We start from the raw sequence: 26,990 nt of genomic DNA on the forward strand, positions 1-26,990 counted from the left end.
TTCCCAGTGCTGAGATTACAGACACACGCTCTACCCTGTGCAGCTTGTTTCCCTGGCCCTCTCAGTTGCGTGGTTTCTGGGGATCGAACTCAGTGCCCCAGATTTCCCAACAAGCTAAGCCATCTCCCCAGAACCCCTCTCTTTTTTTAATCGCATTTGAATGTTTTCCTATATTGCGGCCCTCCTGGATGAGAAGGAAATGCAGTTTGTGGGTTCTCAAATATCTGGTGCTTCCAACGTTTCTCTCTGTATCTTCTCATTTCTGGTAAATATATGAACTTTGTGGGGCAGAGAAGCAATTGCCATGGCATTTTCCCATCAGCGGGGACCAGAAGCATTCCGGCATATCCTTTAGTCCTTCTTGTTGCTTTTCGCACCGCCGAGCGGTAGGGGGCGATAGACCCCGGTACGAGGCTCGGCTGTCGCCTCGGGCCGCTCCCGACGCGTCTGTCTCTACGTAGACGTTGGGGGCGGGGCCGTGCTGTGCGCGGTGACTGGTGACTGGTGGCGGCCCCGGCGGCATCTGCCGGCGTAATAGTGCGGTCGACGGCTTAGATAAGTTTAGCGGAGGCGGCGGTGGCGCCGACTGCGTGTTGGGCGTCGGGAGCGGGCCCGGAACTTGGCGCTCAGCATGCCGACGGTGGAGGAGCTGTACCGCAACTACGGCATCCTCGCCGATGCCACGGAGCAAGTGGGCCAGGTAGGTCCCCGCGGCCTGGAGGGCCCCCGCTCGGGGCTGGGCTCCCGCCGCACTGGGCCGCGACGCCGGGCGCGCACTCGGGGCGGGAACGCTGCCTCGGCCTGCTCGGGAGCGCGCGGTCCCGCAGCCCGGCCTTCCCCGGGTCTCTCGGGACCCGCGTCCAGCCGCGCCGCCTTTCGCATTTCCCGGACTGGGATGAGACGGAAAGTTTTCCTCAAGACATCAGAATTGTCGGTTCTTGGGGCAGAAGTTGTGAGTGGTCTACGAAGAGTAGGATACAGGGCTTGTGCAAAGCCCGGGCGAGGCCCTGTCGCCTGGACTGGGATAGGAACTGGCGGCGGCGGTCGTTCCCTGCGCGTTTAGGCATCTGTCGGGCACCCAGCGGTGGCGGGCGTTGGAGGCGCGGTGGCAGCTTCGTGCTCGCCCCGCCGGCGACTAGTGATTTCGCGAGGAAAGTACAGGCGATTTGTGTTGTTTCTCGATGGAAGAATTTTATGAAGAAAGTCGCAGGGAACGGGCTGTGGAGACGGGGGGGGGGGGAGATGTAGCCCTAAATAGAATGTTCTAGGAAGTGCTCTCCGCTCTTTTTTGCCCCGGGCACGGTTGTCTTTAACGCTGCAGAATTCTCCTTTTAAGCCTTGAAGCTTTGTGTTGAGCTTGAGTTGGTAAAGTCATGTGCGTATCCTCTGGGAAGAAGAACCCAGGCTGGCCAGGAGGGCTTAGCAATACACGTTTTCCGTGCTCAGACGCTTTGTGATTTCTCTGTGTGCTCATCCCACACCATAGAAAGCGAAACGTCCTTGAGCTGAGCAGGGGAGGAGTCCCTTCCTGTCCCTTAGGATGTATGCACTTCAAGTAGAACCTTACCAAGTTTGCGGGGAAGGGGGGCGTGTTAGAACTTTACCCGTATTGTGAATGTACCAACTTCAAGTGGTTTTCCTTCCCTACTTAACATGTCTGTAGAGATATCGTCAGAATGTGTTTTAGGTTCCGAACATGTGTATACGCGCTGTTAGGCCCGTTGTGAAGTGATATGGCAGCCTTGGCCAGTGTACTTTTGTTTGTGTTTGTAACGAGTTGGGGAGGAGTGTAGCTGTCTGTTCTACCAAAAGTTAATTTTGTCGAACATCAGCAAGAGAGGCCAGTGATGGAACCTAGAATAGGGATTCCCTACCGGTTCGTGGATGGTACTCTCCTTTTTTAGGTTTTGGGTTTGGTTGTTTGCTTGCTTGCTTGTTTGTTTTTGGTTTCTTTGTTTTGTTTTTTTGAGACAGGGTTTCTTTGTGTAGTCCTGGCACTTGCTCTGTATAGAACACACTGACCTCGAACTCAGAGATCTGCCTGCATCTCGAGTGCTGGGATTAAAGATGTGCCTCCACCGCCACACTCAAGGATGGTGGTCTCCTAAAGAGATAAATCTGGAATTTTCCAGGGAAAACTTTGAGACTATGTACTTCCTGCTGCCTCATCCCCACCAATTTTTGCTGAAGTGGGGAAAAGAATTTTTTTGATAGCCATCTACATACAGTACATTAGGGCAGATGGAAGGCAAGTTCAATTTGTATGGGGAGAAGCAGGTATCCTTTTCTGAAATGCCTGCAGCCACATATGTTTAAGTTGTTTTTCATTCCCTCAGATTTATCTGGAATACTGTAGACTGTACAGGTTGATCATCCCCAGTCTAAACTCCAGTCTGCTCCTGAATGTGCAAGTGTCAGGCCCCAGTGAGACCTGGGTATAAGAAGTGAGAGTTGCACAGATCCTCTGTTATCATTTAGATTTTTTAAAATTTCATTTTTACTGTGTGTGTGTGTGTGTGTGTGTGTGTGTGTGTGTGTGTGTGTGTGTGTGTGTGTGTGTGTGTATTCCTGTGTGTTTGTGTACCTGTGTATGCACATTCGTGTGGGGCCAAGGTTAATGTCAGGCAGGTGTCCTTCTTATTTACTGTCCACACTATTTTTTGAGTCAGACTGACTGAATCTGGAGTTCACCCATTCTGCCAGTCTGGCTAACAAGCCCAGAAGTATTCCTGTCTCTGCTACCCTAGTCCTGGGATTACAGATGCACAACTGTGAGCCAGACTTTTATGTGACTTCTGGGGATTGAACTCAGGTCCTCGTGATCATATGCCAGCATTTTACCTGCTGAGTTGCCTCCCCAACCTTCTATGTTAGCTTTATTATAAAAACCAGGTTGAATTGATAGCTCTCCTTGGGAGGTCCAAAATGGCTTTCTCAAGGCAAAACTGCTGCTTAAGAGACAGAAGGTGTGGCCAGGCATTGGTTGTGCACGCCTTTAATCCCAGCACTTGAGAAACTGAGGCAAGCAGATCTCTGAGTTCAGAGCCAGTCTGGTCTACAGAGCTAATTCAAGGACAGCTAGGACTGTTACACAGAGAAACCCTGTCTTGAAAAAATGTGGGGGCTGGGGGAGAGGAGAGAGAGGGAGAGACAGAGACGGACCGACCTGGTTTTCTAGCTCAAGTTAGTACTGGCAATTTCGTGAATGCTGTGTATGCAGTATGTTTTTTGAGCTTTTGCCAGATACTAAGTGCTGGGCATTGGGACCTAGCATGATGGCTTGTGGATAGTGGGTAGTAATCATCTTCATGACATTGTGATGACCATGTTATTTAAGACACTAACTGCAGCATAACCAATACAGTGAGTCCTGCCTGCATTGGTACTTCTTCCCTTTTTGAGAAGACACCTGGAAATGCTCACCAATAAACATAGTGGGCCTTAGGATGTTGCTGTGTTTTTAACTAACAAAATGCAAGAGCTAGTTTAATGGGGAACACACATCACCTATTGTAGAAAAGAGAAAATAACCTTTTGTGTTTAGCAAAATAAATTTTCATATTGCATCCCCTAGCAGATTGCTATGCTGTGTAGACCCTTCTGAAGCTGACTTTGGCAGTTTTGATCTGTTGTCTTTAATTTGGTTTTTCAGCTCTGCTACTGCAAACCATTCTTCCCCTCTCTAGGTCAACAGTCTTTCAAAGCAGCACCCTCAAATACAAGGAAAAACCCAAGTCCCTTGAGGCCTAGAAGGGGATGTGTATATGCATGTAGAGGCCACAGGTCACCTCTGTATCATTCCTCAGGAACTGTCTACCTTATTTAATGAAATAGTATCACTGGGACCTGGAGCACCAAGCTCCAGGAATCCTCCTGTCTCCACTCCCATTGGAATTAATAGCAGTACCATCATGCCTAGCTTTTCCCAGGTATTCCAGGGTTTGGACTAGAAAGTGGCAAGCACTTTCTAGACAGCTGTCTCCCCAGACCCCAACCTCCCTCTCCAAGACATATTGGCTACTTCAAGCAGCAGATCTTTCTCTTTTTTTAGAATTTTTTTTTTAATTTTTATTACTTCATGTGAGTTTTGTTCAAAGAGGGTGTCAGATTCCCTGGAATTGGAGTTATAGACAGTTGTGATTCACCATGTGGGTGCTCCAAGTCCATCCCTCTGGAGGAGTAGCCAGTGTTCTTAACCACTGAGCCATCTCTCCAGCCCAGATCCATTTGGAACCTCCTTGTCACTGTTTCTGGATTTATTGATAGTACTTCATATTTGTATTTTACTTCATGTATGGATTTTTCTTATTCCTTTACTAAATTTACTAAGCTGTGAGGATAAGTGTTAAATCCTTGCACTGTATCTTGTCTTACATATATACAAAGAAGGAATATGCAAAAAAAAATGTACAAGGTCTAACTCTGATAAATGAAGAGTGCTTTACTTTATAGACAGGTGAGAGCCTACATTTCTAATAAGCAGATTGCAGGAGATAAATTCTAAATAAATGTTAATGTCTCAGTCTTCCATTCCCTTGTTACTTCCATGTTGTAATACACCTGCCTCCCCCACTCTCCTTCAGGTCCTCTCCTCTGGCCCTCCTCACTGCAGTCTGCCTCCAGCCTCCAAAAAGCCATGATAGAACAATGTGTAACCCACCTTTATTTCACATTTTTACTTAATTTTAAAATGTAAATGCTTCAATTGGTCTAGTGGAACACCCCCCATATTCCCAGCACTCTGGAGGAAGAGGGAGGAGGAGGAGCTCTAGGCAAGCCTAAGCTGCATAACAAGTTTTGGGGCAGCCTGAGCTACATAGTGATAGTCTATCCTTTAAAAACTTATCTGGCCTGGAGAGATGGCCTGCCACCAAGCCTGATGACCTGAGTACAGTCCCTACCTAATATGTACATGGTGGAAGGAGAGAACCTCAGGTTTCTTTTGACCTTCATAAGCTAAGATACTTTGTAATCACAACTCTAATTGTCCTCTGCTCCCTAACACTGAGTGCATTGCCTCCTGGAGTGGAAGAGGTTTGATTTGCTGACTTGTGTTTCATGAAATACCATTCTTTTAGTATGATTAAACTACAGCCAAGGACCAAGTTCAAATTCCTGAGAAATATGAAAATATTAGCAACCTAAATAGTATCAAATGCAAACTGTTGAGTCAAGGAAGAAAGCAGTAATATAGTTTAGCTGAAACACTTTTTTTCTTTCCATGTTCTGTTTATATTTGAGGTTATTTTGCACTGCTAAGCATAGAACCCAGTGCTTATTGTGTGCCAGGCAAGGGTAGCATCACTGAGCTACACCCCAGATCCCTTGTCTTTTTTCTTTACTCAAAAAATATATTTGTTAAAGTCCCATCTTTCACTTAATCTCAGACCAGTTAATGCATACTTCCTGTGTTTTGACCTTACTGCTGCAGCTTATTTTATTAGTATATAGTAATTATACACTATGGTTTCATGGTGATATTTTCATATATGTACATAGATAGTATGTTTTGATCAGACCCTGTTTGTTCTCTTTCTACTGACCCCTTCCTTTTTCCAGATTGTTCTGCTTTCATGTTTTAATCTTGTTGTTTATGCCCCAGAGTTTCATGTGAATTACACAAGAGCATAGATGAGGGTTATTTACAGAGCGTGGGCACCTTACCAGTGCTTGCACCATTGAAGAGATGTCATTCCTCTCCCCAGAAACTAGTGAGGGGGGCAGCCTCCTGGTTTCCCTTCCCACTTTGTGACAGTATGTTGATGGGCACAGTCTTGTGCAGGTCGTCACAGCTGCTGTAAATTGAAGACTGCCACAACACTTCACTCCATCCTCTGACTCTAATATTCTTCTGCCGTCCCTTCTGTAATGTTCCCTAAGCCTAGAGGGGATAACATATGTCCCATTTATGACTGAGCATTCAACAGTCACTTATTCTCAGTAGTTTGATTACATAAAGAGTCTCTGCCCTTCCTTTCTCCACTGCAAACAAGTTTCTCAGAGCAGTGCTGACAGCAGCACTAACCTGTGGGAATAAATATAATTACTTAGATGGATATTTGATGGACACATGTCCATTTGGCGAAATAACAGCTGTAGTTTCCCCACTTGGCCTTATGACCTTCGCAGCCACAGGCTTCTGACCAGGTTTACAGTACCAGCTGAGAATTCCTTCTTATGAATTGAGCCTGAATTCCAGTCAGAAAGCAGATGGTTACATACGTAACAGTCTCACCACTGTTTCTCCAATGGGCATATCTTGCCTGGCATGTCAGGGTTCACAGCTAAGACTGTTGATGTCAAGTACCTTCAGACACTCCAAGGGCTGGCCAGCAGGAAGGAAGCTTCCAGCTTATTTTCAACCTGATTTCTCTGTCCCTCAACCAAAGCATGGACTATCTTCATCAGTAAGGTCATATTGCTAGTTCTGGTGGGCAGCCAACCACAGTGGCAAGTATCTGTTTTGTTAAGGGAACCTTAGAGACCTCCCTCACCAAGAATGCATAGGGAAGAGGCCCAAAGCTGGCACTTGGGTTTTTATATAATAACCTGTACCTTCTGGGAATGCCCAGAAGGCACCTCTGTTCAAACTCTGTTACTCTTAAATTAGCTTACCCATTACCAGGGTTCCTTATGCTTTTTCATACATCCTTGGTTTTTGGTGAACACCACCACCACCCTTCCCTATTCCCTGTCTCTGCCTCACTCCCTGCTTAAATCTCTCCACCCACAGTATGCCCCCTTTTACTTCCACATCATGTTTTCTATGCCCTGCCCCCCCCATGCACACAATTTTTTAGTAGAATATACTGATGAAAATGGCTCAAATTGTACCTTATGTTTTCTTTGAAGGAACCTTTGAAGAATTTGGAGTTCTACTTATTGTTATTGAAAATATACCAAAACATGGTTTTAGAAAAGCATCAAAATATTTATAGTTGGGTCTGGTGAGGTGGCTCAGGGGCTAAAAACACCAGTTGCTCTTGCCAAGTGAGAACCTAGGTTCAATTCCCTGCACCCACATGCTGGCTCACAACTGTCTTGTTATGTCATGCTGGGCAATACACATACATAGTACTTAAGTTCCATGAAGAGTGATATCATGCCTGCATTTCATGAAGAAGGTAGCCTTATTCGTGGACATGTCTGTTTATGAGAAGCTGACTGTCTGTTTCACATGTCCATAACTCCATTCTGCTTTATTTGTCATTCAGCCCAGTATTAGCCACAAAAGGTGTTAGGATAAAAGTTTGGTGGATATTTATTAGTTACTCTCTCTTCCTGGTATGAAGTAAGTACAGCACTCAGTATATCCCCTGGCAAAGTGGCCACCACTGTGTCCAATGTAGTATCAAGATTACAGTTTAGGGAACTTTATTCTTATTGATGTTGCATTTATATGGCCATACAGAAGTTACTCTGTATTTCTTGCCATTTAGTAAAAGCACCAGTTGGGAGGTATCCTTATAAGGACAACTGGGAACTTGTTGAGAATTTACATTGAATGCCCGAGAACACTTAAAAATTATTTGACAGAAATGTGAGCTTTGGGTGTATTCTCATGTGCAATGAATGTTAGAATTTGTCTTAATCCAAAATTGGCTGGCTATATAAATTGTTGCTGCTTTCACATTCTAAAATAGAAGATGAAATTAAACTTTGCTAAAATTACTTAATTTCAGAGATGTATTCCTTTCACCTTTCTCGAGATACTAGTTAGAACAGGTCCTTGTAGGTGGGAGGCAGGGTAAGACAGGTCTTGCTATGTAATTTACACTGTCTTCAAACTTGCCACCTTCTTGCCTCAGCTATCTGAATACTTCTTGCATTACAAGTGTATACCACTATGCCTGGCCACTGGTATCTTTTAGTAAATGTAACACAACTTTGAGAATTCTACAGTCTCCACGTTTTTAAAGCATGACACAGTCATAAGGCCTTGTGGTGATACCTATGATGGGATGTTGGGACATTTAACAACTTAACTTGCTTTTTCCCATTTAAAATTAGGGTCATATTTCTCTTTCCTAATTGACAAATAAAATGGGCTAGGCTGTGGGGAATAGGGAACTAGAGTAAAAAGGTCATGTCCAGTTTAAGCAGTAAAACTCTAGTGTTTATAAACATTTGGAGCATTCGTGCATGTGTAGCAAATCTCTCCATAGCTTCTAGTGCTTCAGCATTGTTTCTTTTTATCTTCCTTCCAGCATAAAGATGCCTACCAAGTGATACTGGATGGCGTGAAAGGCGGCACCAAGGAGAAACGATTAGCAGCTCAGTTTATTCCAAAATTCTTTAAGCATTTTCCTGAACTGGCTGATTCTGCAATCAATGCACAGTTAGACCTCTGTGAGGATGAAGATGTGTCAGTAAGTTTATGATTGACACTTCAATAAGCATGCTACTATTTCTATGTAAAAGTAACATGATAAAAGTAGTGATAAGTCCATAATCCATTATCATGGTATGGTTACCTTGTACCAGACCCAGAATGAATGCTACACCTTAGAAAATACTGTTTACTATTTTGTATTTATGAAAAGGGCATGGAATAACAAATTTCATTATCCACTGGTAAAAATGAAATGTAGCTCATATCTTTCTTAGATTATCATTCATGCTTCATATGAAATTAGGTTGTTGGTTGATTCAGTGTTTGTACTTGTAGTTGTATTATATGTGTCATAAAACATAGTTGGTCACTGTAATACTTGTAACTGATCACCAGATTTAAGAATGGATCCTTTTTCCATGGTGCAGAATTAACTGTTAGCATTTCTAGTTACTAGTGCAGGCTTCTAAAAATTTTTTCAGCAATTAGCTCTTTAACTTTCTAAATGAAATCAGTGAATCACTAGCATTTCATGCAGAGTATGCTAGATAAAGTCTCCATCGTTTTTAATGTAAGAGCTAGTAAATTGGAATCTTTTTTAATTCAAATTAAGTAATCAATATAGGTTCTAAAATAATTCCTGGTGTGGGCTCTGTTATGGATGCTGTTCTAGAGGAACGGCGTATTAACATGCCTAAAAGTCACAACCCAACAGTTGTACATAAGTCACATACAAAGATGTTTGTTATCGCTGAGCTCTCTGCTCCAGTCTGGTACTTAATATCCCTTTCAACTGCATTTGTCTGTTCTGTGAAACCTAAATAGTAAGTTGAGCCAGTAGCACATTTCTTAGTCCCAGCTACCTAGGAGCCTGAGACAAGAGGATCCCTTGAGCTAAGAAGTTTATGGCCAGTCTTGGCAACATGACAGTATCATGTTTCAAAAACAAACGGGGCAAATTGTTTTTAAAACTGTTACAAACAGGAGAGATGGCTCAGCAATTAAGAGCACCTGTTGCCCCTATAAAGGACCTGTCCCAACACCCACAGGTGCTCACAGTGGCCTCTAACTTCAGTTCCAAAGGATCCAGTGCCCTCTTCTGTCCCTCTGTCCTTTCTGGGCACCAGCGCATAGGTAGTGCACACATCTACACACACAGAGTCATAAATAAAAATAAAAATCTTTAAATAATGAACTCATCTTTATGAATGGTGAGATGGCTGAGCAGGTAAAGATACATTATACATAAGCCTAACAGCCCTAAGTTGAGTCCGCACAACCCATTGAAAAGTGGAAAGAATGAGCCAACTTCACAGTGTTGTCTTCTGACCTCATGGGTATTATGCCATGTTTACCTCCCTCTCCCCTGGTTCACAGATGTACACAATAATTAAACTATCTTAAGAAAAAGCATCATACATTTTACAATTCATGTGCTCTTTAGTATGGTTTTTTCTTGGTTTTAGTTATCTTTTTTTTTTTTCCTCCGAGACAGGGTTTCTCTTTGGCTTTGGAGGCTATCCTGGAACTAGTTCTTGTAGACCAGGCTGATCTCAAAAGTTTTAGTTATTTTAAAAGTTGAGTTTGTTTTTGCTTTTTTATGATGATGCCATTTTAGTTATTTTGTTTGTTTGAAATCATGCCCAGATACGACGCCAAGCAATTAAAGAGCTGCCTCAATTTGCCACTGGAGAGAATCTGCCAAGAGTAGCAGATATACTGACCCAACTTCTACAGACAGGTGAGAGGTTCTTTTGTTACCTTTTAATCGAAATATTCTCTCTAGAATACTGGCGGTTACTTTTTTGGTTTTAAATTCTGTTTATAAAGGCATAAGGGTGGGCTTCTCTTCAAACTTGTAACACATTATCATTTCACCTGTTGAGGTTCTTTTGTTACCTTTTAATCGAAATATTCTCTCTAGAATACTGGCTGTTCTTGACTGTTTTGCTTGGGTGGTGAGCCTAGAGGTCCTGCCTCTGGCAGATGAAATTGAACTTCTTTCTTTTATTCAATATTGTAAAACTCACTTGACTTCTGAGTCTGTTACTTTTTTGGTTTTAAATTCTATTTATAAAGGCATAAGGGTGGGCTTCTCTTCAGACTTGTAACACTTTATCATTTCACCTGTTTCCTATGGTGAGACACTGGTGCTATCTTAACATACATGTTTCCCAGTCATTCTCTATCCCTGTAAAAGAATGATGGGTGCCTGATTCTTGAAAGAGTTGCTTAGGTGTAAGTTACTTATTCCATCACCTGTGTAAAATGCTGTTGAATCTTAACTTTGAAAATGAAGGTGGTATTTTAAATTTATCCTTTATTCATCATGCTACTGTTTCTCTCCCCAGATGACTCTGCAGAATTTAATTTGGTGAACAATGCTTTATTGAGTATATTTAAGATGGATGCAAAAGGTAAAGCCAGTTCTCTTTCTGAGTCATGCTTGAAGTCTTAGGAAACCAGGAAGCTTGGTTTCGAGTCTTTTTTAATAAAAGTGATGACTACTCTGAAAAAGGGCCTCCTAACTTAGATGTTTGTGACTTTCCAATAGAATTGTAAAAATAGTTCAAATTTCCCCTCAAAATGTGTTGGAAAAATTCCTTTTGCATCTTTAAAGAAATCTTCCAAAATACCTGGACTTTATGATCGAGGTTAAAAAGAAATGCCAGTCATACTCAGGCTGATACCCTGGGAGCAAAGCATATGGCCTTTCTGGGTAGGGCTGTAAAGATTTCAGACTGACTTTAGCCAGCATTGATGGTATTCAGGGTGTTTATTCACTTGTTTGAACAATGATGAAGTAAATGTAAATGTTGCTCTTTTGTTTTACAGGAACGTTAGGTGGCTTATTTAGCCAGATTCTCCAGGGAGAAGACATTGTTAGAGAAAGAGCAATTAAATTTCTGTCTACAAAACTCAAGACGCTCCCAGATGAAGTGTTAACTAAGGAAGTAGAGGAACTCATACTTACTGAGTCCAAAAAGGTCTGTTTCAGTCACCTTGAGATCACTGGTAACCATCAGTGTTGGTGAATGAAAGACATATCCCACTGCAGAAGTGTTCTTTACCTTGTATTTACCACTCACTCACCTTAATGACTCAAACTCGTTTAGAGTGTAATCATGTTGAAATTCTTGGTGGTGTTATCCTAATTCCTCCTTATTCTTCTTTCCCATCTTGAGATGGTCAGAGTATTCTGGAGCATTTCAGAATGATATAGCATAATGAAATAATAGCTATAATAATTTTTTGTCACTGCCTATCAAATCTTTTAAGAGTATGAAAGCATTCATGTTAGCTGCTTACCTTGTTGCTGTGGCAAAATTGTCTTGGTTAGGGTTTTTATTGCAGTGAAAAAACACCATGACTGTGGCAACTGTTGTAAAGGAGACATTTAGTTGAGGTTGTTCCTTAATGTTTCAGCGAGGTTCAGTCCCTTATCACCATGGTGGGGAACGTGGTGGCATGCAGGCAGACAGGCTGGACCTGAGAGTCCTACATCTTACAGGCAACAGGAAATTGATTGAGGGAAGCTTGAACAAAGGAGACTTCAGTGCCCACCCCAACAATGACACCCCCCCCCAACAAGACCATACCCACTCCAGCAAAGTCACACCTCCTAATAGTGCCACACCCTATGAGATTATAGGGGACAGTTACATTCAAACTACCACACTAGACAAAAGCAACTTCAGCAAAGAAAGGTTTGTTTTAGCCCACAGTTGTAAGCAGTTATCTGTCATTGTGATGGGAGTTTGAGGAAGCTAGTGGCATTGCATCCACAGTCAGGAAACAGAAATAAATGCTGTTCTCAGCTAGTTGTCTCTTTTTTATCCAGCAGTTCCACACCCCAGCCTGTGCAATGGTGTCGCCCACATGAATTAATCTACTCTACATAAGCCTTCACAGGCATGCCCAGAAGCTAGCTTCATCTATATAAGTCTTCACAGGCATCTCCAGGGGTTTGTCTCCTAGGTCATTAACCATCACATCATGCTTATTTGTCTGCTTTCCGCATCTAGCATAGTTAGAAAGGCTACGATTGCCAAAGGGTGATTCTTCACCCACTTTTTATAGTGCCAAAGTTGGGAAATAATTTTCTTTTAAAGAAAATTCAGCCTCATCTCTGTCATGACTTGACTCACTAAAAAGATCCTTCAGTGAGAAAGAAGTGGCTGCCCTGCCAAGAAGATGGTAATGTTCTTACACAGCATGTCCTATATAGTCATGTGCACGCTTTAGTCAGTGAGTATAACTGTCAGCCCACTGATACAGGAGACTTAAAATAAGAATGCCATTTGTGTGGTCTCCTGCGGGCAGTTGCCATATGATGTGAGCAGGGCTGCTTAGTTTTAGGAGCTACTGATTTACCAGTTTACTACAGAATTTTTCAATCATTTCTATTGCTTCTCACCCTCACCAAGAACCTTTTTAGGTATTTTTGTTAATCATTTTGGAAATTTTAATCAGATATATTGTGAATCTGTGAAGGGGTGTGTGTGTGTGTGTGTGTGTGTGTGTGTGTGTGTGTGTGTGTGTGTGTGTGTGTTGGCAGTGCTTTGTATGTCAACAAAAATTTTTTCCTTTAAAATAATTTTGGTCCTCTTAGAAAATACAACTTTCCCTTTCTCTGAAATTAAAACTTACTGTTTTGTCATACAAAAGCATTAGGATATAAGTGAAGTAATGCCATTCTCACTATTGATCTCTCTCTTTCCCACTCAGCTAATATAAGTGCTGCTTTTCTGAATTGTCTTTTTCTAGGTCCTGGAAGATGTAACTGGTGAAGAATTTGTTCTATTCATGAAGATACTGTCTGGCTTAAAAAGCTTACAGACAGTGAGTGGAAGACAACAGCTGGTAGAGCTGGTGGCAGAACAGGCTGACCTGGAGCAGACCTTCAGCCCCTCAGACCCTGACTGTGTAGACAGACTGCTACAGTGCACACGGCAGGCCGTACCTCTCTTCTCTGTGAGCTTTGTTCCACATAGCTGAAACTTGTCCATATTTACTTGAGCACTACTCAGACCTTCTCACAAAAGCATTTTTGTTTTGTTTTGTTTTTTGTTTTGTTTTTTGTTTTTTTCGAGACAAGGTTTCTCTGTGGCTTTTTGGAGGCTGTCCTGGAACTAGCTCTTGTAGACCAGGCTGATCTCAAACTCACAGAGATCCGACTGCCTCTGCCTCTCCTGTGTTGGGATTAAAGGCGTGCGCCACCACCACCCGGCCCCACAAAAGCATTCTTAGCATAGAGGAGCAAATGGTAGCAGATTGGCATTGTAAGAACCGAAAGCAGCAAGAAATTTCTCTAAAGGCTTGCTTAGAAACTTTTTAAAATTTGCGAGAACTTGCATTCTATCTCCAGCTTTGTTTCCCTTGGATAAGTTGTCTAAGATGTATATGCCTTAGTCTGAAAAACATAAAAGTCCTTGTTGAGAAATGTGCAGTGTGTAAAATCCAGCACTTAAATGCCACTAAACTAAACTTGAAAGTCAAAAGGGATATCCAAGATGTATCCATGTCCCAGTATTTCAGGTGACCTTGCAAGGAAGGTCACATGATGATAGGATACTTAGTTCACACTTTTGAATGGCCGTCTACTAGTATAATCTTTGAAAAAAGACTTTGTTTTGTGACTTTTGGTTTTTGCATTGTTTTTACAGAAAAATGTACATTCTACAAGGTTTGTGACATACTTCTGTGAGCAAGTTCTCCCTAATCTCAGTACCCTAACTACCCCAGTGGAGGGTCTTGATATACAGTTGGAGGTAAGAGAACACTCTCCTTTCAGCTAAAAAAGATATTCCCATATTTCAGCAGAAATGTGAGTCACTGACTTAGATCTGATTTCCAAGGGGGTAATTGAAATGTCTGGCAGTGGCTAGCCAGTAATCTCCTAGGCCAGAATTAATTGCATGGGAGTGATTTATGGATTCTATTATGGCTGCTGCGGTGAGACAGCACTGCCTCTAGATGTCATTGTATGGAGTTTATGCCTTTGAAGGCTGAATATTTTAAATAAGGTACTTAACTCATGACAGTTTGCCGTATAGATTGGGTCAGTGGGATGGTTAAGCAGGTAAAGGTGCTAGACACCAAGCCTGATGACCTAAGTTGGTTCCCAGAAACCATCTGGTAGAAGGAAGAACCAACTCCTTTAAGTTGGCCTCTGACCTCCACAAGTGCAGGCACATGCCCATATGCACAAATTTACAAGTGTTACAAACAAACCAGATTAATGCCATGTGGAGTGAGTACCCTCCTGCTTTGGGTGTCAGTTGTAGCAGACACAATTTTCATGGTATCTGTCGTATTTCACATGTTTACAGTATCACTTCTCCAGCATTTAACTTGACTCAATCCTGTATCACACCATCTGGCATAGAGCCAGACCTGAACAGCCATAATAGTAGTGAATGTCTGAACCCTGGAAATGCACGTGCCGTTTCCTTCAGCAACCTCTAGAACAGGGAATATAGGTATATACTCACAGTAGTTTGCTTCACATCTTAGGCTAAGCTTGTTAGTTTCAGATTGGATGGAGCAGGATGAATTTTCCAGATAGTAGCAGTTCCTAGTATTTTCAGATAGTGACTAGAGTCTAACTACAGTAGTAAGAAACCTTAATTTGAGTGACTGGTTGCCGTTGCAGATTCTAAGTGGTACTTGGTTGGTTAATGTATTTATCATTTTTCACTGTGTTAATACAATCACTATGAGCGTATAGTAGAAAGGGTCATGTATATTCTTTTCCTTGCCTCCCACAGATGTATTAGGAATTAGGGGACCTGGATTTGCTCCGATAAGGACCTTATGACTGTAAAGAGCCTTTGCTTTCTTTAACATTTAGTTGTAAGACTTCATCTCTAGGGAATTATTAGTTCTAACATGAGTCTGAAAAGCATACTTGAAAATAAATACAATTTCTTTAAGGTATATAGAATTATTCTCATTCCATAGCTCTTGTTCATTTAAAAATAGTTCTAATGGAAAATTTATATGTTTTAGGTATTAAAATTGTTGGCAGAGATGAGTTCATTTTGTGGTGACATGGAAAAACTAGAAACAAATTTAAGAAAACTATTTGATAAGTTACTGGTAAGAGCTTTCTTCTTTCCTTGTGGGGTGGTCAGTTTATAACCTTTAAGAATGAATTTCTAGATAGTGAGAACTAGCTTTTGAAATGTGCCTTGAACACTAATTCTAGTGAGTGCTCAGGCCTCATGCTTTCTCTGTTGTAAGGTCCTAGGTCTCTGGAATATTGGCATTTCCTGCTGCTAATGCTTTGATCACCCGTGATTTAGAGACTAGATCATCCCCCTTGCTTCCAAATCAAAATGATATGTCCCTGAAAAAGTATCATGAACTCTTCTGATTGTTCTAAGTATTCTACAAACTAGATGGCACTGCAAAGGTCATTTGTTCTAGGCCACCAACTATGTAGCTGCCTAGGGCCAAATAGGTTTAACAACCAGGAAATAGCCTGTCATTGTGGAGTTGTAATTGTGGAGAAAATAGGCCACCTGATAAAAATCATTATCAGCATGTTATGCTATGTTATCAAACATCATCTTATGTTTGATGTGAGCAGTTACATAAATGGCCAAAGATAAGCCTTAGGCCCTTGACATATATGAAGACATTCAACATCTGCTGCTTCCAGATTTGCAGTATGTGCTGGGGTGTTGTAAGGCTGACATTGAATGTCTTTGTCACACTTACAGTCTTAGACTTTAGAAAACATTCTTTAAGAGTATAGTCTTGGTGTACATTGAATCCTGTCTCTGAACTTTGGTGGCTAGGGCCTTTCATTATTAATGGTAGCAGCTATAACAAAGGTTAATGATAGCTGAGTGCCAGAACGTTGGTCCAGTATGTCCTCGCTCAATTTCTAGTCAGTTTTTAGTGTTCCATGTCTTAAAACTGTGCCTTAGGATTACGTGGTTATCTCTCTAATGAAAGCCTTTAGAACAAACTGCAAACTCTGGTCTCTCCTGTATTAGGAGTATATGCCTCTCCCTCCAGAAGAAGCAGAAAATGGAGAGAACGCTAGTAATGAAGAGCCCAAGCTACAGTTCAGTTATGTGGAATGTTTATTGTACAGTTTTCACCAATTGGGCAGAAAACTTCCAGATTTCTTAACAGCCAAACTGAATGCAGAAAAGCTCAAAGATTTCAAAATCAGGTAATATATGATAGAAGGGGTTTAGTTCTTGGCAAAGATGAAATATCTTCAAGCTCTCTGAGTTTTGATTTTGATAAGATCTGATTCTCCTCACTCTTCCTTATATAGTGGAATAGATAAGAGTCCGGAAGATACATATTTAAACATTTCACAGATGTGACATTACAAATTCCTGGTGGAAAGTGAACTTTCAAACAAATGAACTCTTCTCACTTGCTCTGTGACCTTGGGCAAGGTCCCCAACTACTTTACTCAGATTTTTCTAATCTGTTAAATTTGAATGACAGTAAGGATATGAGTAAGGTTGTAAATGCCCAGCACCTAGTAGGTATCAGATAACTGTATCTGCAGTTGCTGATAATATTCAACAGTGTTGGAGCAGCAGTGCTAGAAAAGTGAGTGATTGGTTTTCATAAGGATACTTTGTATAGAATCATTTCATTAACAAATCCACATCTTACATTTTTCAGTGCTTGAGCCACACTGTCACCTGTTAACTAGCCTCCACTTTTCCACTGGAAGTGGTTTACTATTTGATAATTCAGGCATCATAGTCCAAAAACTCTTTCTAGTCAGCCACTCAGGAAGCTGAGGTATGGTAATCACCTGGGCACAGTAGCAGCCAGTCGGGACAGCACAGCAAGAATCCATCTCAGCATCGAATATTTGATGAAATACTTGCTCAGAAACAAACAACTTAAGAAAGTACTCTTTTTGTTTGTCTGTTTAGGTGGCCATTTTTTGCACTATCAATTGTTCTACCACAGTAGATTATTTAAGAACAAAATTGAAGTGATGAATTATTGATTTAATACTTTGTCATCTAGGTTGCAATACTTTGCACGGGGCCTTCAAGTCTATATCAGACAACTTCGATTGGCTCTCCAGGGTAAAACAGGCGAGGCCTTAAAAACTGAGGAGGTAAGAATACTGGCTGATAACACAAAAGTTTCAGTCCTGTGACAGACTTTGTGGGTCCTTGCTGGGATTTGAGTCTTTCTGATTTTCATAATAAAACCAGACTTCATCCCACTCCTAGTGAAATCTTTCCAGTTTTCATTACAAGTTCCTATAGTTTATACTGGTTTCCTTTAAGATAATTCTTATATAACTCCATGTCCTGTGTTTTTCAGGTAAATTGCAGGTCATTTTTTCTAGCCTCCCAGAGAAGCAAGGTTGATTTGCTTAGGGTAGAGAAATGGGGGTGTGGGGTGAGATTCCTATATATAATAGATATTTAAACCTGTGCCTAGAAATTCTCTACCTAGAGATGTGGATCTAGTTACATGCAGAATGGGATGTACACACAGAAACTACTCAACTTTTTTTCTGTTCCCTTTACAGAACAAGATAAAAGTTGTTGCATTGAAGATAACAAATAATATCAATGTTTTAATCAAGGTGAGTCCCTTCCCTAACCTGCCAGCTAACTAGAGTCAGTGCAAGAGGTTTTCCATGTGTCTGCAATGGGTAGATGTCATTTCCTTCCTAATTTTGCCCTCCTAATTTTGAAACTTTATACTTCTTTGTAATACTAAGTGGCATTTCTAGAGCTAACCTGAATTTGAAAGGTTGAAAAATGCTGAGACAGCCATGCAAAACAGTCAGCAGATAGAAGTAGACTTAGAAATTTCAGTAGCTTAACGTTCTGGTGGGGTTTTTGTTGTTGGTTTGGTTTTGTTTGGTTTTTTGTTTTTGTTTTTTAAGACTCGGCCTTTTTTTTTTTAGAATGATGTATTTTTATTTTATGTACATTGGTGTTTTGCCTACATGGAGGGTATTGAATCCCCTGGAACTGGAATTACAGACCATTGTGAGCTGCCTGTGGGTGCTGGGAATTGAACCCAGGTACTCTGGAATAGCAACCAGTGCTTTTAACCACTGAACCACCTTGGCAGCTCCTGGTTCTGGTGGTCTTAATGTTACTGGGTCTTTTTGAATAGTCAATGAGACTCTGTATTTTAGGGCTGTGCAGCACCTGAAATGTTTTCCTGTGGCCTTCTTTGTAAACTTATCTGTGTAATTCAGAGTTTTCTGTGCTACAGGATAGTGGTACCTTGCTTTTTAAGTTATAAGAACCTTCCTGTTCTTTTTCCCTAAATATCTACTAGTGTGTAACACCCAGAGCATAGAGCCTGGCAGTGAGGACAAGTATGCTTTCAGCTAATGTAGTAGAAATGCTATGGAGAAAATGCTTTTTATCTAAAAGAAGAGGAAAGCATTGCAGGGACAATGATAGTGTCATTAGACATGGAGGATGAGTGTCATGTTGCCAGAATAAGAAATAAAATGGCATTCAAAACAGAAGTCAGTGAATGTGTAGTGTTCTTTTTAATTCTATCACTAAAGAGGTAGAGGCAGGAGGATCACACTCAACAAAGTAAAATCACCCTACCTCAATGCCCAACCCTAATTTACACCTCCTAATGAAAGCTTTATAATATATATGTTACTATTTATTACCTGGGTTCAATCAGTGCCTGTGTAAAAAGCCAGGCAAAGTGTGCATTGCATGTAATACCATCACGGGGGAGGCAGAGACGGGGGATCCCTGGAACCAGTTGGCCAACCAGTCTAGCAGATTCTATGAACCCCTGGTTCAGTGAAAGACCCTGTCTCAAAAACTTATTTGGGTGGGTGGGGGGGGGGAGCTAAAGTGAAAAAGTACTCAAGAAGATACCTGGCATCAGCCTTGATGTCTCATCCTAAAATTTGGAATTTGGAGATATTTTGAAGGAAAAAAAAATAGCTGAGGTTTAATCATTGTCCTTTACAACAAAATTGCCCCCAGTTTGTTTTCTTTTTCTTTTTCTTTTCTTTTCTTTTTTTTTTTTTTTGATTTGCAAAACAGGGTTTCTTTGTGTGGCCCTAGCTGTCCTGGAACTCACTCTGTAGAGCAGGCTGGCCTTGAATTCACAGAGATCTTCCTGCCTCTGCCTCCTGAATGGTGGGTTTGAAGGCCAGTGCCGCCACCACTGGCTCACATGTTCTTTTTCAATGCTAAGGATTAAACCCAGGGCCTTGAACAAAACCAGTCTTTAAGATGTGCCTTCCTGTCTCCTTCCTCACCTTCTACTACTCCCTAACATCAGCACATCCATTAGAAGTCTTGGCTGATTCTGATTTTTGTCTCTCCAGGATCTCTTCCACATTCCTCCTTCATATAAGAGCACAGTAACATTGTCCTGGAAACCTGTACAGAAAGTTGAGATTGGGTAAGAAATGGATTTTAAAGAGATTCCAGAGTAAACAAATCCTGAGTACATTGACAGTGAAATTCTCATTACTAAAATATGATGGTTAGAACGATGATTTAAAGTACAAGTCTCATCCCAGGGCTTTACAAAGCAGGGTGGTAGTATACAGCCCTGGAGGGCTTGGTATGTATGCCTTCCTGTCACATTACTAGACTTCGTTGGCAGCTTTGCACAGTGAGGACTGCATGTGTCTTTGAAACCAAATATTTTAAGTAATTTAAAGCCTTATAAATGCCCTTTGGTGATTCCTGTATAACTGTATAACTCAACAGTTACTGTGATGGTATGGAACTTTATCTCCACTTTTTGATGTGACTATTCTCTTTAGCAGATCTTTTACAGCTTACAGGCTAATTTAGGATTGTGTTGTGGCTTTTGGCATAATCCAGTGATTTTTAATTGTTGCTTTTCCCACTGTTACAGGCAAAAGAGAGCAAATGAAGATACAAGTTCAGGTTCACCACCCAAGAAATCTCCAGGAGGACCAAAAAGGGATGCCAGACAGATTTATAATCCTCCTAGTGGGAAGTACAGCAGCAATTTGGGCAACTTTAATTATGGTGAGCGTTTTCGTTTGGGTACAAGCAGCCCAAGAGATTAGGTAGAAAGTGGTACGTGCTTTTAATTGTGAATATATATAGTATCATAATTCTGTTAGGTTGTTCTGAGTTAGCCTGGAAAGGGGGGCCATTGGGGAAATAATTATATCCCATTTCTCTATAACTATTGTGGGCTCCCAGAACCAAGCATGTGACACATAAGCACTTGAAAAGGAAAATATGCCTGTTGTAGTTGGAGGAACCAGCAAGAACAGGAAGTTGTTAGGAGTCATCATATACACTTTTCCATGAAAGGGAAGACATAGCTCTGGCAAATGTGGAGTAGAGGGTCCTGGGACTTGTCAGCTTGTTGCTGAAAATACTCAGGTTTTCTGTGGCTAGTTGAAAGAGAAACCATAGAAATGAAGTCAGATGTTGGAGCGTTGTGTGGCTGGGAATACACTGTTACACTGTCTTTGACCCAACATGCAGTCTTCCTGCTACCACTTTCCACTCCTCCTTGGCTAGGAGAACTTCCTACCTGTCCATTCTCTCTCAAGGCTCTAGAATCAGTAATGAAGTCTGTCTCTTACTGGCTTTTCCCCATATAAATCATTCTTTAAAACAATGAATACATGGGGCATAATGACATATACCTATAATCCCAGTGCTCAGGGTGGTGAGGCAGGAGGATCACAAGTTCAAGGTAAGCCTGGGCTGAGTAACAAGACCCTGTATCCAGAGAGGTCAAAATGGGCAGAAGCAACCCACCCCACTCCTTCTCATGTTTCGAAAAAGCTTAATACTAGAAACCCCAACTCTAGAGAGGCTGAGACAGGAGGAGTTCAAGGCCATCTTCATCTGTATAGCAGGTTTGAGGTCAGCCTGGGCCACTGTAGACCATGTCTCAATGATTTATAATATCAGCAACAATCATAACAATAGCAATCAAACATTAATGTGGTTGATTTTGATTGCTAATTGCAGTTAATTCTGCAGTGTTGCTTTCTAAGTATATTGTGAGCCATATTTTACTTTACACTCTAGATTTATATTTCCATTGGTGACATTAGATAAATTCCTCTTAATGGTGCCTGAATTTCTGTGTTAACTAGACAGATTAGAAAAGGCCAGCTTTAGACTGAGAAATGAACACTGCTATGTAAATGAACTCTGTTTTTTGTTTGTTTGTTTTGGGTTTTGATTTTCAAGACAGGGTTTCTCTGTGTAACAGCCCTGGCTGTCCTGGAACTCACTTTGTATGTGAGGCTGGCCTCAAACTCAGAGATCCTGCTCCCTCTGCCTCCCAAGTGCTGGGATTAAAGGCATACACCACCTCCCAGCATGAAATGAACTCGTAAGACTCATTTAAGGAATGTATTGAATCGTAATTATTTAACTGCATATAAATGTATATCTCTTTGCTTCTTACCTGATAAATAGGGATAGCAGAGCTCTTATAAGCTTCAGGTAAGAATATTTTTTAGAGCATTTTGAAAACAGAAAGGAGTCTTCATTGCTTTATTACATTGAATATTATCTTCTGATAATTTATTACTTAGTATGTTATCTGTACCAATCTAAAAATCAACATTTAGATGCTGTGAGGATATAGCATGAATGAAAGTAACCATGAGCTTTTGCAAAGTAGATAAAACTCTATACCTGATAGAAGTTGGAGAATAAATGCAGAAAATGTAACACCTTAGCTTGTATGCCAGTAAACCAGAGTATGATTATATTTTTATTTTAAAAACTGCGAAAAAATGAAATGAAATAGTCTTAAATAAATAAAAGTGGAGGTGCTTTTATTGAAAAGGTGGAAGAGACAGATCTCTTGAGTTTAACACCAGCCTGATCTGTATAACAAGTTCCAGGACAGCCAAAGCTACATAATAAAAAGACCCTGTCTCACACACACACAAGCAAAGTTAATTTTCAAAATTAAAATGTGAAAAACAATAAGCAGCTTTATGTAACAAAAAATTAGGGTCACAGTTTGAGCTCCTTCAGTAATCTTCATTGTGACTAAAAGGCAAAGTGGCCTGGAAAGCAGATAGAGCCCTACTGGTATAGAAAGTGAGGATAAATTCTGCCAGTGTTGTGCATTAGCCAGTGGAGTGGCTGGGTTGTTGTGTTCTCACAATGACAACTTAAAGCATTTTCTTGGCTTGCTTTATGATATCACTGATCAGTGTCAAATGTTAGTTTTTCTTGTCTAGGTGTGGTTTTTGGTTCCCGCAGATGAGCTTACTTGCCTGGAACGTAATCAGTCACATTATTTGTAGATAGGTGCTCATTTTAGTTCCCTTCCTATGCACAGAGTTCCCCAGGAGACCAGGAATACTAAGCAGTCTACAGTTTGTGACTGTGGTGTTTGTTCTTTATTAGCCTTTTCCAGGATCTGGAACAATAGAACTTTTTTCCCCAGAAGTTAGAAATGAAGCTTAACAGCATTTGCCTCCTTATACAAAGCCCTGGTTTTGATTCTCAGAACACACACACACACACACACACACACACACACACACACACACACACACACACACACACATAAAAATTAATAAAAGCTTAAAAGTTAAGGTAAACTTTAAGTCATTGAAATAATGATTAAAATGCTGAATTGTCCTTTAAAATAAAGCTCACCATACTTTTGCAGTGTTTAACAACTCATATGAAAGCCACTCTGTTTTGTTAAAGTTGAAATTTTATTGTTTGGATCCCTTTGAAAAGCTAGAAAATATGTCTTGTGTATTTTTCAAACCCCAGAAAAAAATAATTGAAAAACTACAAGGTTAGTTTTTAATGGGTAACTAGTGTATAGCTAATAATTCTGGGCACTAGTTTGCTAAGTGTGCTGATACTTATAGAAAATTATTTTTGTGGACTGGGTGTGTAGTTTGGTAATGTGGAAGTCCTTGTGTCCTATGCCTGAGAGGAAGGAAGTGGGAGCAGGAAAGGAAAAATAAATCTCATGCACCTTAAATATAAACAAGAAGTGCAGGGGTGACAGCTGGCTACAAGTTACAGTACCCACAGGTGGTTTTCTCAAAGCTGATCGTTATGGGTAGTTTAAGATAATAATGCTTTTTGTTGTTGATTTCATACTAAGTAATCTTGAACTAAGCCGAGCAGTGGTGCCACACGCCTTTAATCCCAGCACTCGGGAGGCAGAGGCAGACGGATCTCTGAGTTCAAGACCAGCCTGGTCTATAAGAGCTAGTTCCAGGTCAGCCTCCAAAGCCACAAAGAAACCCTTTCTCGAAAAACCAAAACAAAAAAAAAAAAAAAAAAAAAAAAGAATCTTGAACTAAGTATATCTGTCCCCTAACACAATCACTCTTGAATATGTTGTCTAGGGCACTAAACGTGGTAGCTTCATTAAAGTGATTTGCATACCAGTCCTTGAATAAAACTGTCATTGTACAAAAAAGTGACTGAGTCAGGCTATACTATACTATAGTGATAAGTGTTCACTAGACAGGAGAAGTCTTGTTAGTTTTCTGTCTCAGAATTCTTTTTCTTTCCTGGGGAAAAAGAGAGATTCATCAGAAAGCCATCTAATCAAGCAATAATGGCAAAAATTTAAAAATGGATTGTAAAGTTGACCTAAACGGTATTTTTCAAGACTGTGGATCAGAAAGACAAATGCCAGCCTTTATTGCTGCTAACAAGATTGCTGCAGTGAGGAAGTGTGAAGCTCAACAAAGAGATGGATTTCATTTGCCCACGATGAACAGTCCAGCCTCACTGATAACTTCAGTGTTCTTCACTGGAGAAAGTCTTGTTCTCCTGTATGCCTTGACTTTCAGTAAAAGAATATATGTTTGTGTAACACACAGCTTTGTGACAGTTCTGGGGAGTTCATACAGCCCAAGAAAGAATGAAAAGGCTCAGCATTGAACCTGCACTTATTACTGCCAGTGCTAGATGGTGATACCACAACAAAAGACACTGCCTGTTTGTCACATACAAAGGGGCAGCCTTGTTGTCCAAAGCAGTTGATGTTTAAGGTACTTCTCATATATAAAGACCAGAGATGTTTTTGTTACGTTAATTCTTTATTAAGTGCAGACATTTTTATAGTTTTATGCTTTGATAGGCACCAAAATAAAAACTTAGAAGTATGGTTATCCTAACATTGTTGTTTTGAAACAACTTTGCTAATTAATGAGAAGCATTTAATCAAACTGCTATGAAATATCTGGCACTTTGTTATTTACCTGTCTGCTTCTGTAAATGTTGCCCCGCTTTGATGGACAGAATGAATTTGAAGGCAGTGACAGAATACCACTTTAGCTTTTGTAAGGCCTGCTGCTATTTTCAGAACTACAAGCTGTATTTCTGTTTGCTGAACCATGAAGTGCTGAGCAAGACCTAAACCATTGTTCGCTTTTTCGTAGAGCAGAGAGGAGCCTTCAGGGGAAGTAGAGGAGGCCGAGGTTGGGGAACACGAGGAAATCGTAGTCGAGGAAGACTCTACTAGAGTGCGACATCACATTCTTCAGCATTGTCATGAGCTTAAATCTACTACTCATTGGATTGCCGGGGATGTCCCTTTAAAAGGACTGCTGCCTTCAGCTGAAAACGTAATGTTCTTTCTACCTTTGTATGTATGATCTACTTTTCTAACAGACCATGGTTGTGTCCAAGGTAAAACCACAATAATATTTTTGGATGCTTTGTCTGCCGCCTTGACTTGTTTTCACAATATCCTCATTATCAGACTTCATCTTGTGAATCTTGCTTTTAAACATCTTCATAATTTGGTATTGAGAACTGAGTCTAATGGAAAATTCAGTCTAGCTCGTGATCTGGTAAAGTTCATCACTTTTGAAAGGTTACTTATTTTCCTCCCCATTCTGTTAAAAGTTTTTTGCTCAATACATGGAGAAGAGTAAAGATCACTCTTAACCTTTTGCTTTCTTTCATGGATTTCTAATGAAGCTGCTAGGCAGTGTGGTAGCATTCCTACTAAGACACATAAAAGTTAAACACCAGCTTCTTACAACTACAAATGACGTTAAGTTTTTAGGATGCAGTAAGTTGATTTGCATTACTTCCTTCACTCTTCTCCATTTTTTGGGATACAGCTTTTGAACACAGGGTCTTATTATTATTCGAATAGGAGTACATGTGCATAATATACGTACAAACATAAGCATATGTTGTGTGTATATATGCATGCTATGGAACTTGAGTGTACAACAAATCAATATTTTAAATTCTAGGAATGGGTCATCTGACACAGTGATTATCCTTTTGAGGCTGAATCCATTACTGACTTGGTGTCTAGGTTTTTACTCCAGTAGGGAGGATTTTTGAGTCTGTAGTACTTACATGATTATTATTGTTTAAAAACAAAGGCTGTTTTTTTCAAAGACAAATTGAAGACCCTTGTTGGTGAAATCAGCCAGATCTGGTGTACATACAGGTTCCCACAGGATGTGATAGGGTAATTTAGGATTTGGAGACTTAATAACCAGGGCTACCCAGGAAAGTGACTTGATGACATAGTACCATTAAATAAGAGATGCTCACTCAGTTTGCTTTTGCCACTTTCAAAATTTAACTTCTCAGGTTATTAATCAGATTATTGTATAAGTTAGCCAGTAGTCTTTAGATTAAAACAACAGATGGGAGGTTTGTGGAGTGTCTCAACATCATGGGCATTTTTAGTAGCCCGGACCCTTTGTTCTTCATTTGAAGAACATTTGTTCCATAGTTAATCTTCCTTCCCCAAGTTTGCTATTCAAATCAGATACTCAAAAGTCATTGCTAGTAAGTTTGTTGGGCTTTTTTTTTTGTTTTCTTTTGTTTCATTTTGGGTTTTTTTGTTGTTTTTTGAGGTTTTGATTCCTACACAGGTGTCTTCATTATCATTACTTCTACACTGGGAAAAAAAGCAAAACCCCTTTGTGAGAATTACTGCACATATTTATGTAGAAAATATTTCTAGAAGCCTAGAATGATACAAGTGAGCACAGCTTGACTATGGAGTGCTGGCAATAATCTCTAAACATTCCACAAGACTGAGCTGAACCTAGGCTTCCTTGGAATCTGAACAGACATAGGAACATGGGATTGGCAGTTGAGAACTGACCATCTAGTATGGACCTCAGATAGATCAGCCATGGCTTAACGCTATTTCAAGTACGAAAATGAATTGGACTACAGCAATATAAATTTGAACATAGTGTAATTTTTCCTTTCACTTGTCTGAGTATATTTGTAAACTCAGCAGAAATAACTTGACCTCGTGTCTAACGCAGAGCTCACTGCATTCCTTCCTCATCCTTTTGCTCCCCTTCCCTTGCCTAGGCAATAGTGCATAACTTAGTGTTCTTTTTGCTTCAGAGATTTGAATGAAAATCTTCATGCCATAAATACGTTTTTTTTTCTTCTGCAAGACACCTGTTTATCTCCTTGTTTAAATGTAAATGTTCCCTTATGCTTTTGAAATAAATTTCCTTTTGTAATTTTGTTTCGTGTCTTAATGTATTATAATTATAACTTAAGATTCTTCATTCTTGGATATTATTAGCTTCTCATGACAAACTTAGATATAAAATATAAAGGTGAAAAAAAAGTTTTCTGTTGTCAGGGTCAGTCTTGCAAGCCATCTGTTTTGGTTGTATTTTTATAAGTAAATACAATCTCCTGAAAAAGATTTG

At 40.5% G+C, this 26,990-nt stretch overlaps 1 protein-coding gene across 3 annotated transcripts; it reads left to right on the forward strand.

Moving 5' to 3' along the window:
* Positions 1-479: 479 nt before the first annotated feature.
* Api5 (apoptosis inhibitor 5) lies at positions 480-26,800 on the forward strand. Of its 3 annotated transcripts, none has more exons than XM_027422407.2 (14): positions 480-700; positions 8,208-8,369; positions 9,980-10,073; positions 10,684-10,749; positions 11,168-11,319; positions 13,100-13,306; positions 13,999-14,103; positions 15,344-15,433; positions 16,339-16,520; positions 17,348-17,441; positions 17,865-17,921; positions 19,659-19,735; positions 20,201-20,388; positions 24,720-26,800. In XM_027422407.2, the coding sequence occupies exons 1-13, from the start codon at positions 632-634 to the stop codon at positions 20,376-20,378; spliced, it is 1,533 nt and encodes a 510-aa protein (XP_027278208.1). In that variant the 5' UTR covers positions 480-631; the 3' UTR covers positions 20,379-20,388; positions 24,720-26,800. The 3 variants fall into 3 exon arrangements, with proteins under 3 accessions (XP_027278208.1, XP_027278207.1, XP_027278209.1); XM_027422406.2 differs by having other exon boundaries at positions 20,201-20,337; XM_027422408.2 differs by having other exon boundaries at positions 20,201-20,337; positions 24,725-26,800.
* Positions 26,801-26,990: the final 190 nt, after the last annotated feature.

Source organism: Cricetulus griseus, chromosome 6 (genome assembly GCF_003668045.3).
Source record: "Cricetulus griseus strain 17A/GY chromosome 6, alternate assembly CriGri-PICRH-1.0, whole genome shotgun sequence".
Lineage (NCBI taxonomy): Eukaryota > Metazoa > Chordata > Mammalia > Rodentia > Cricetidae > Cricetulus > Cricetulus griseus.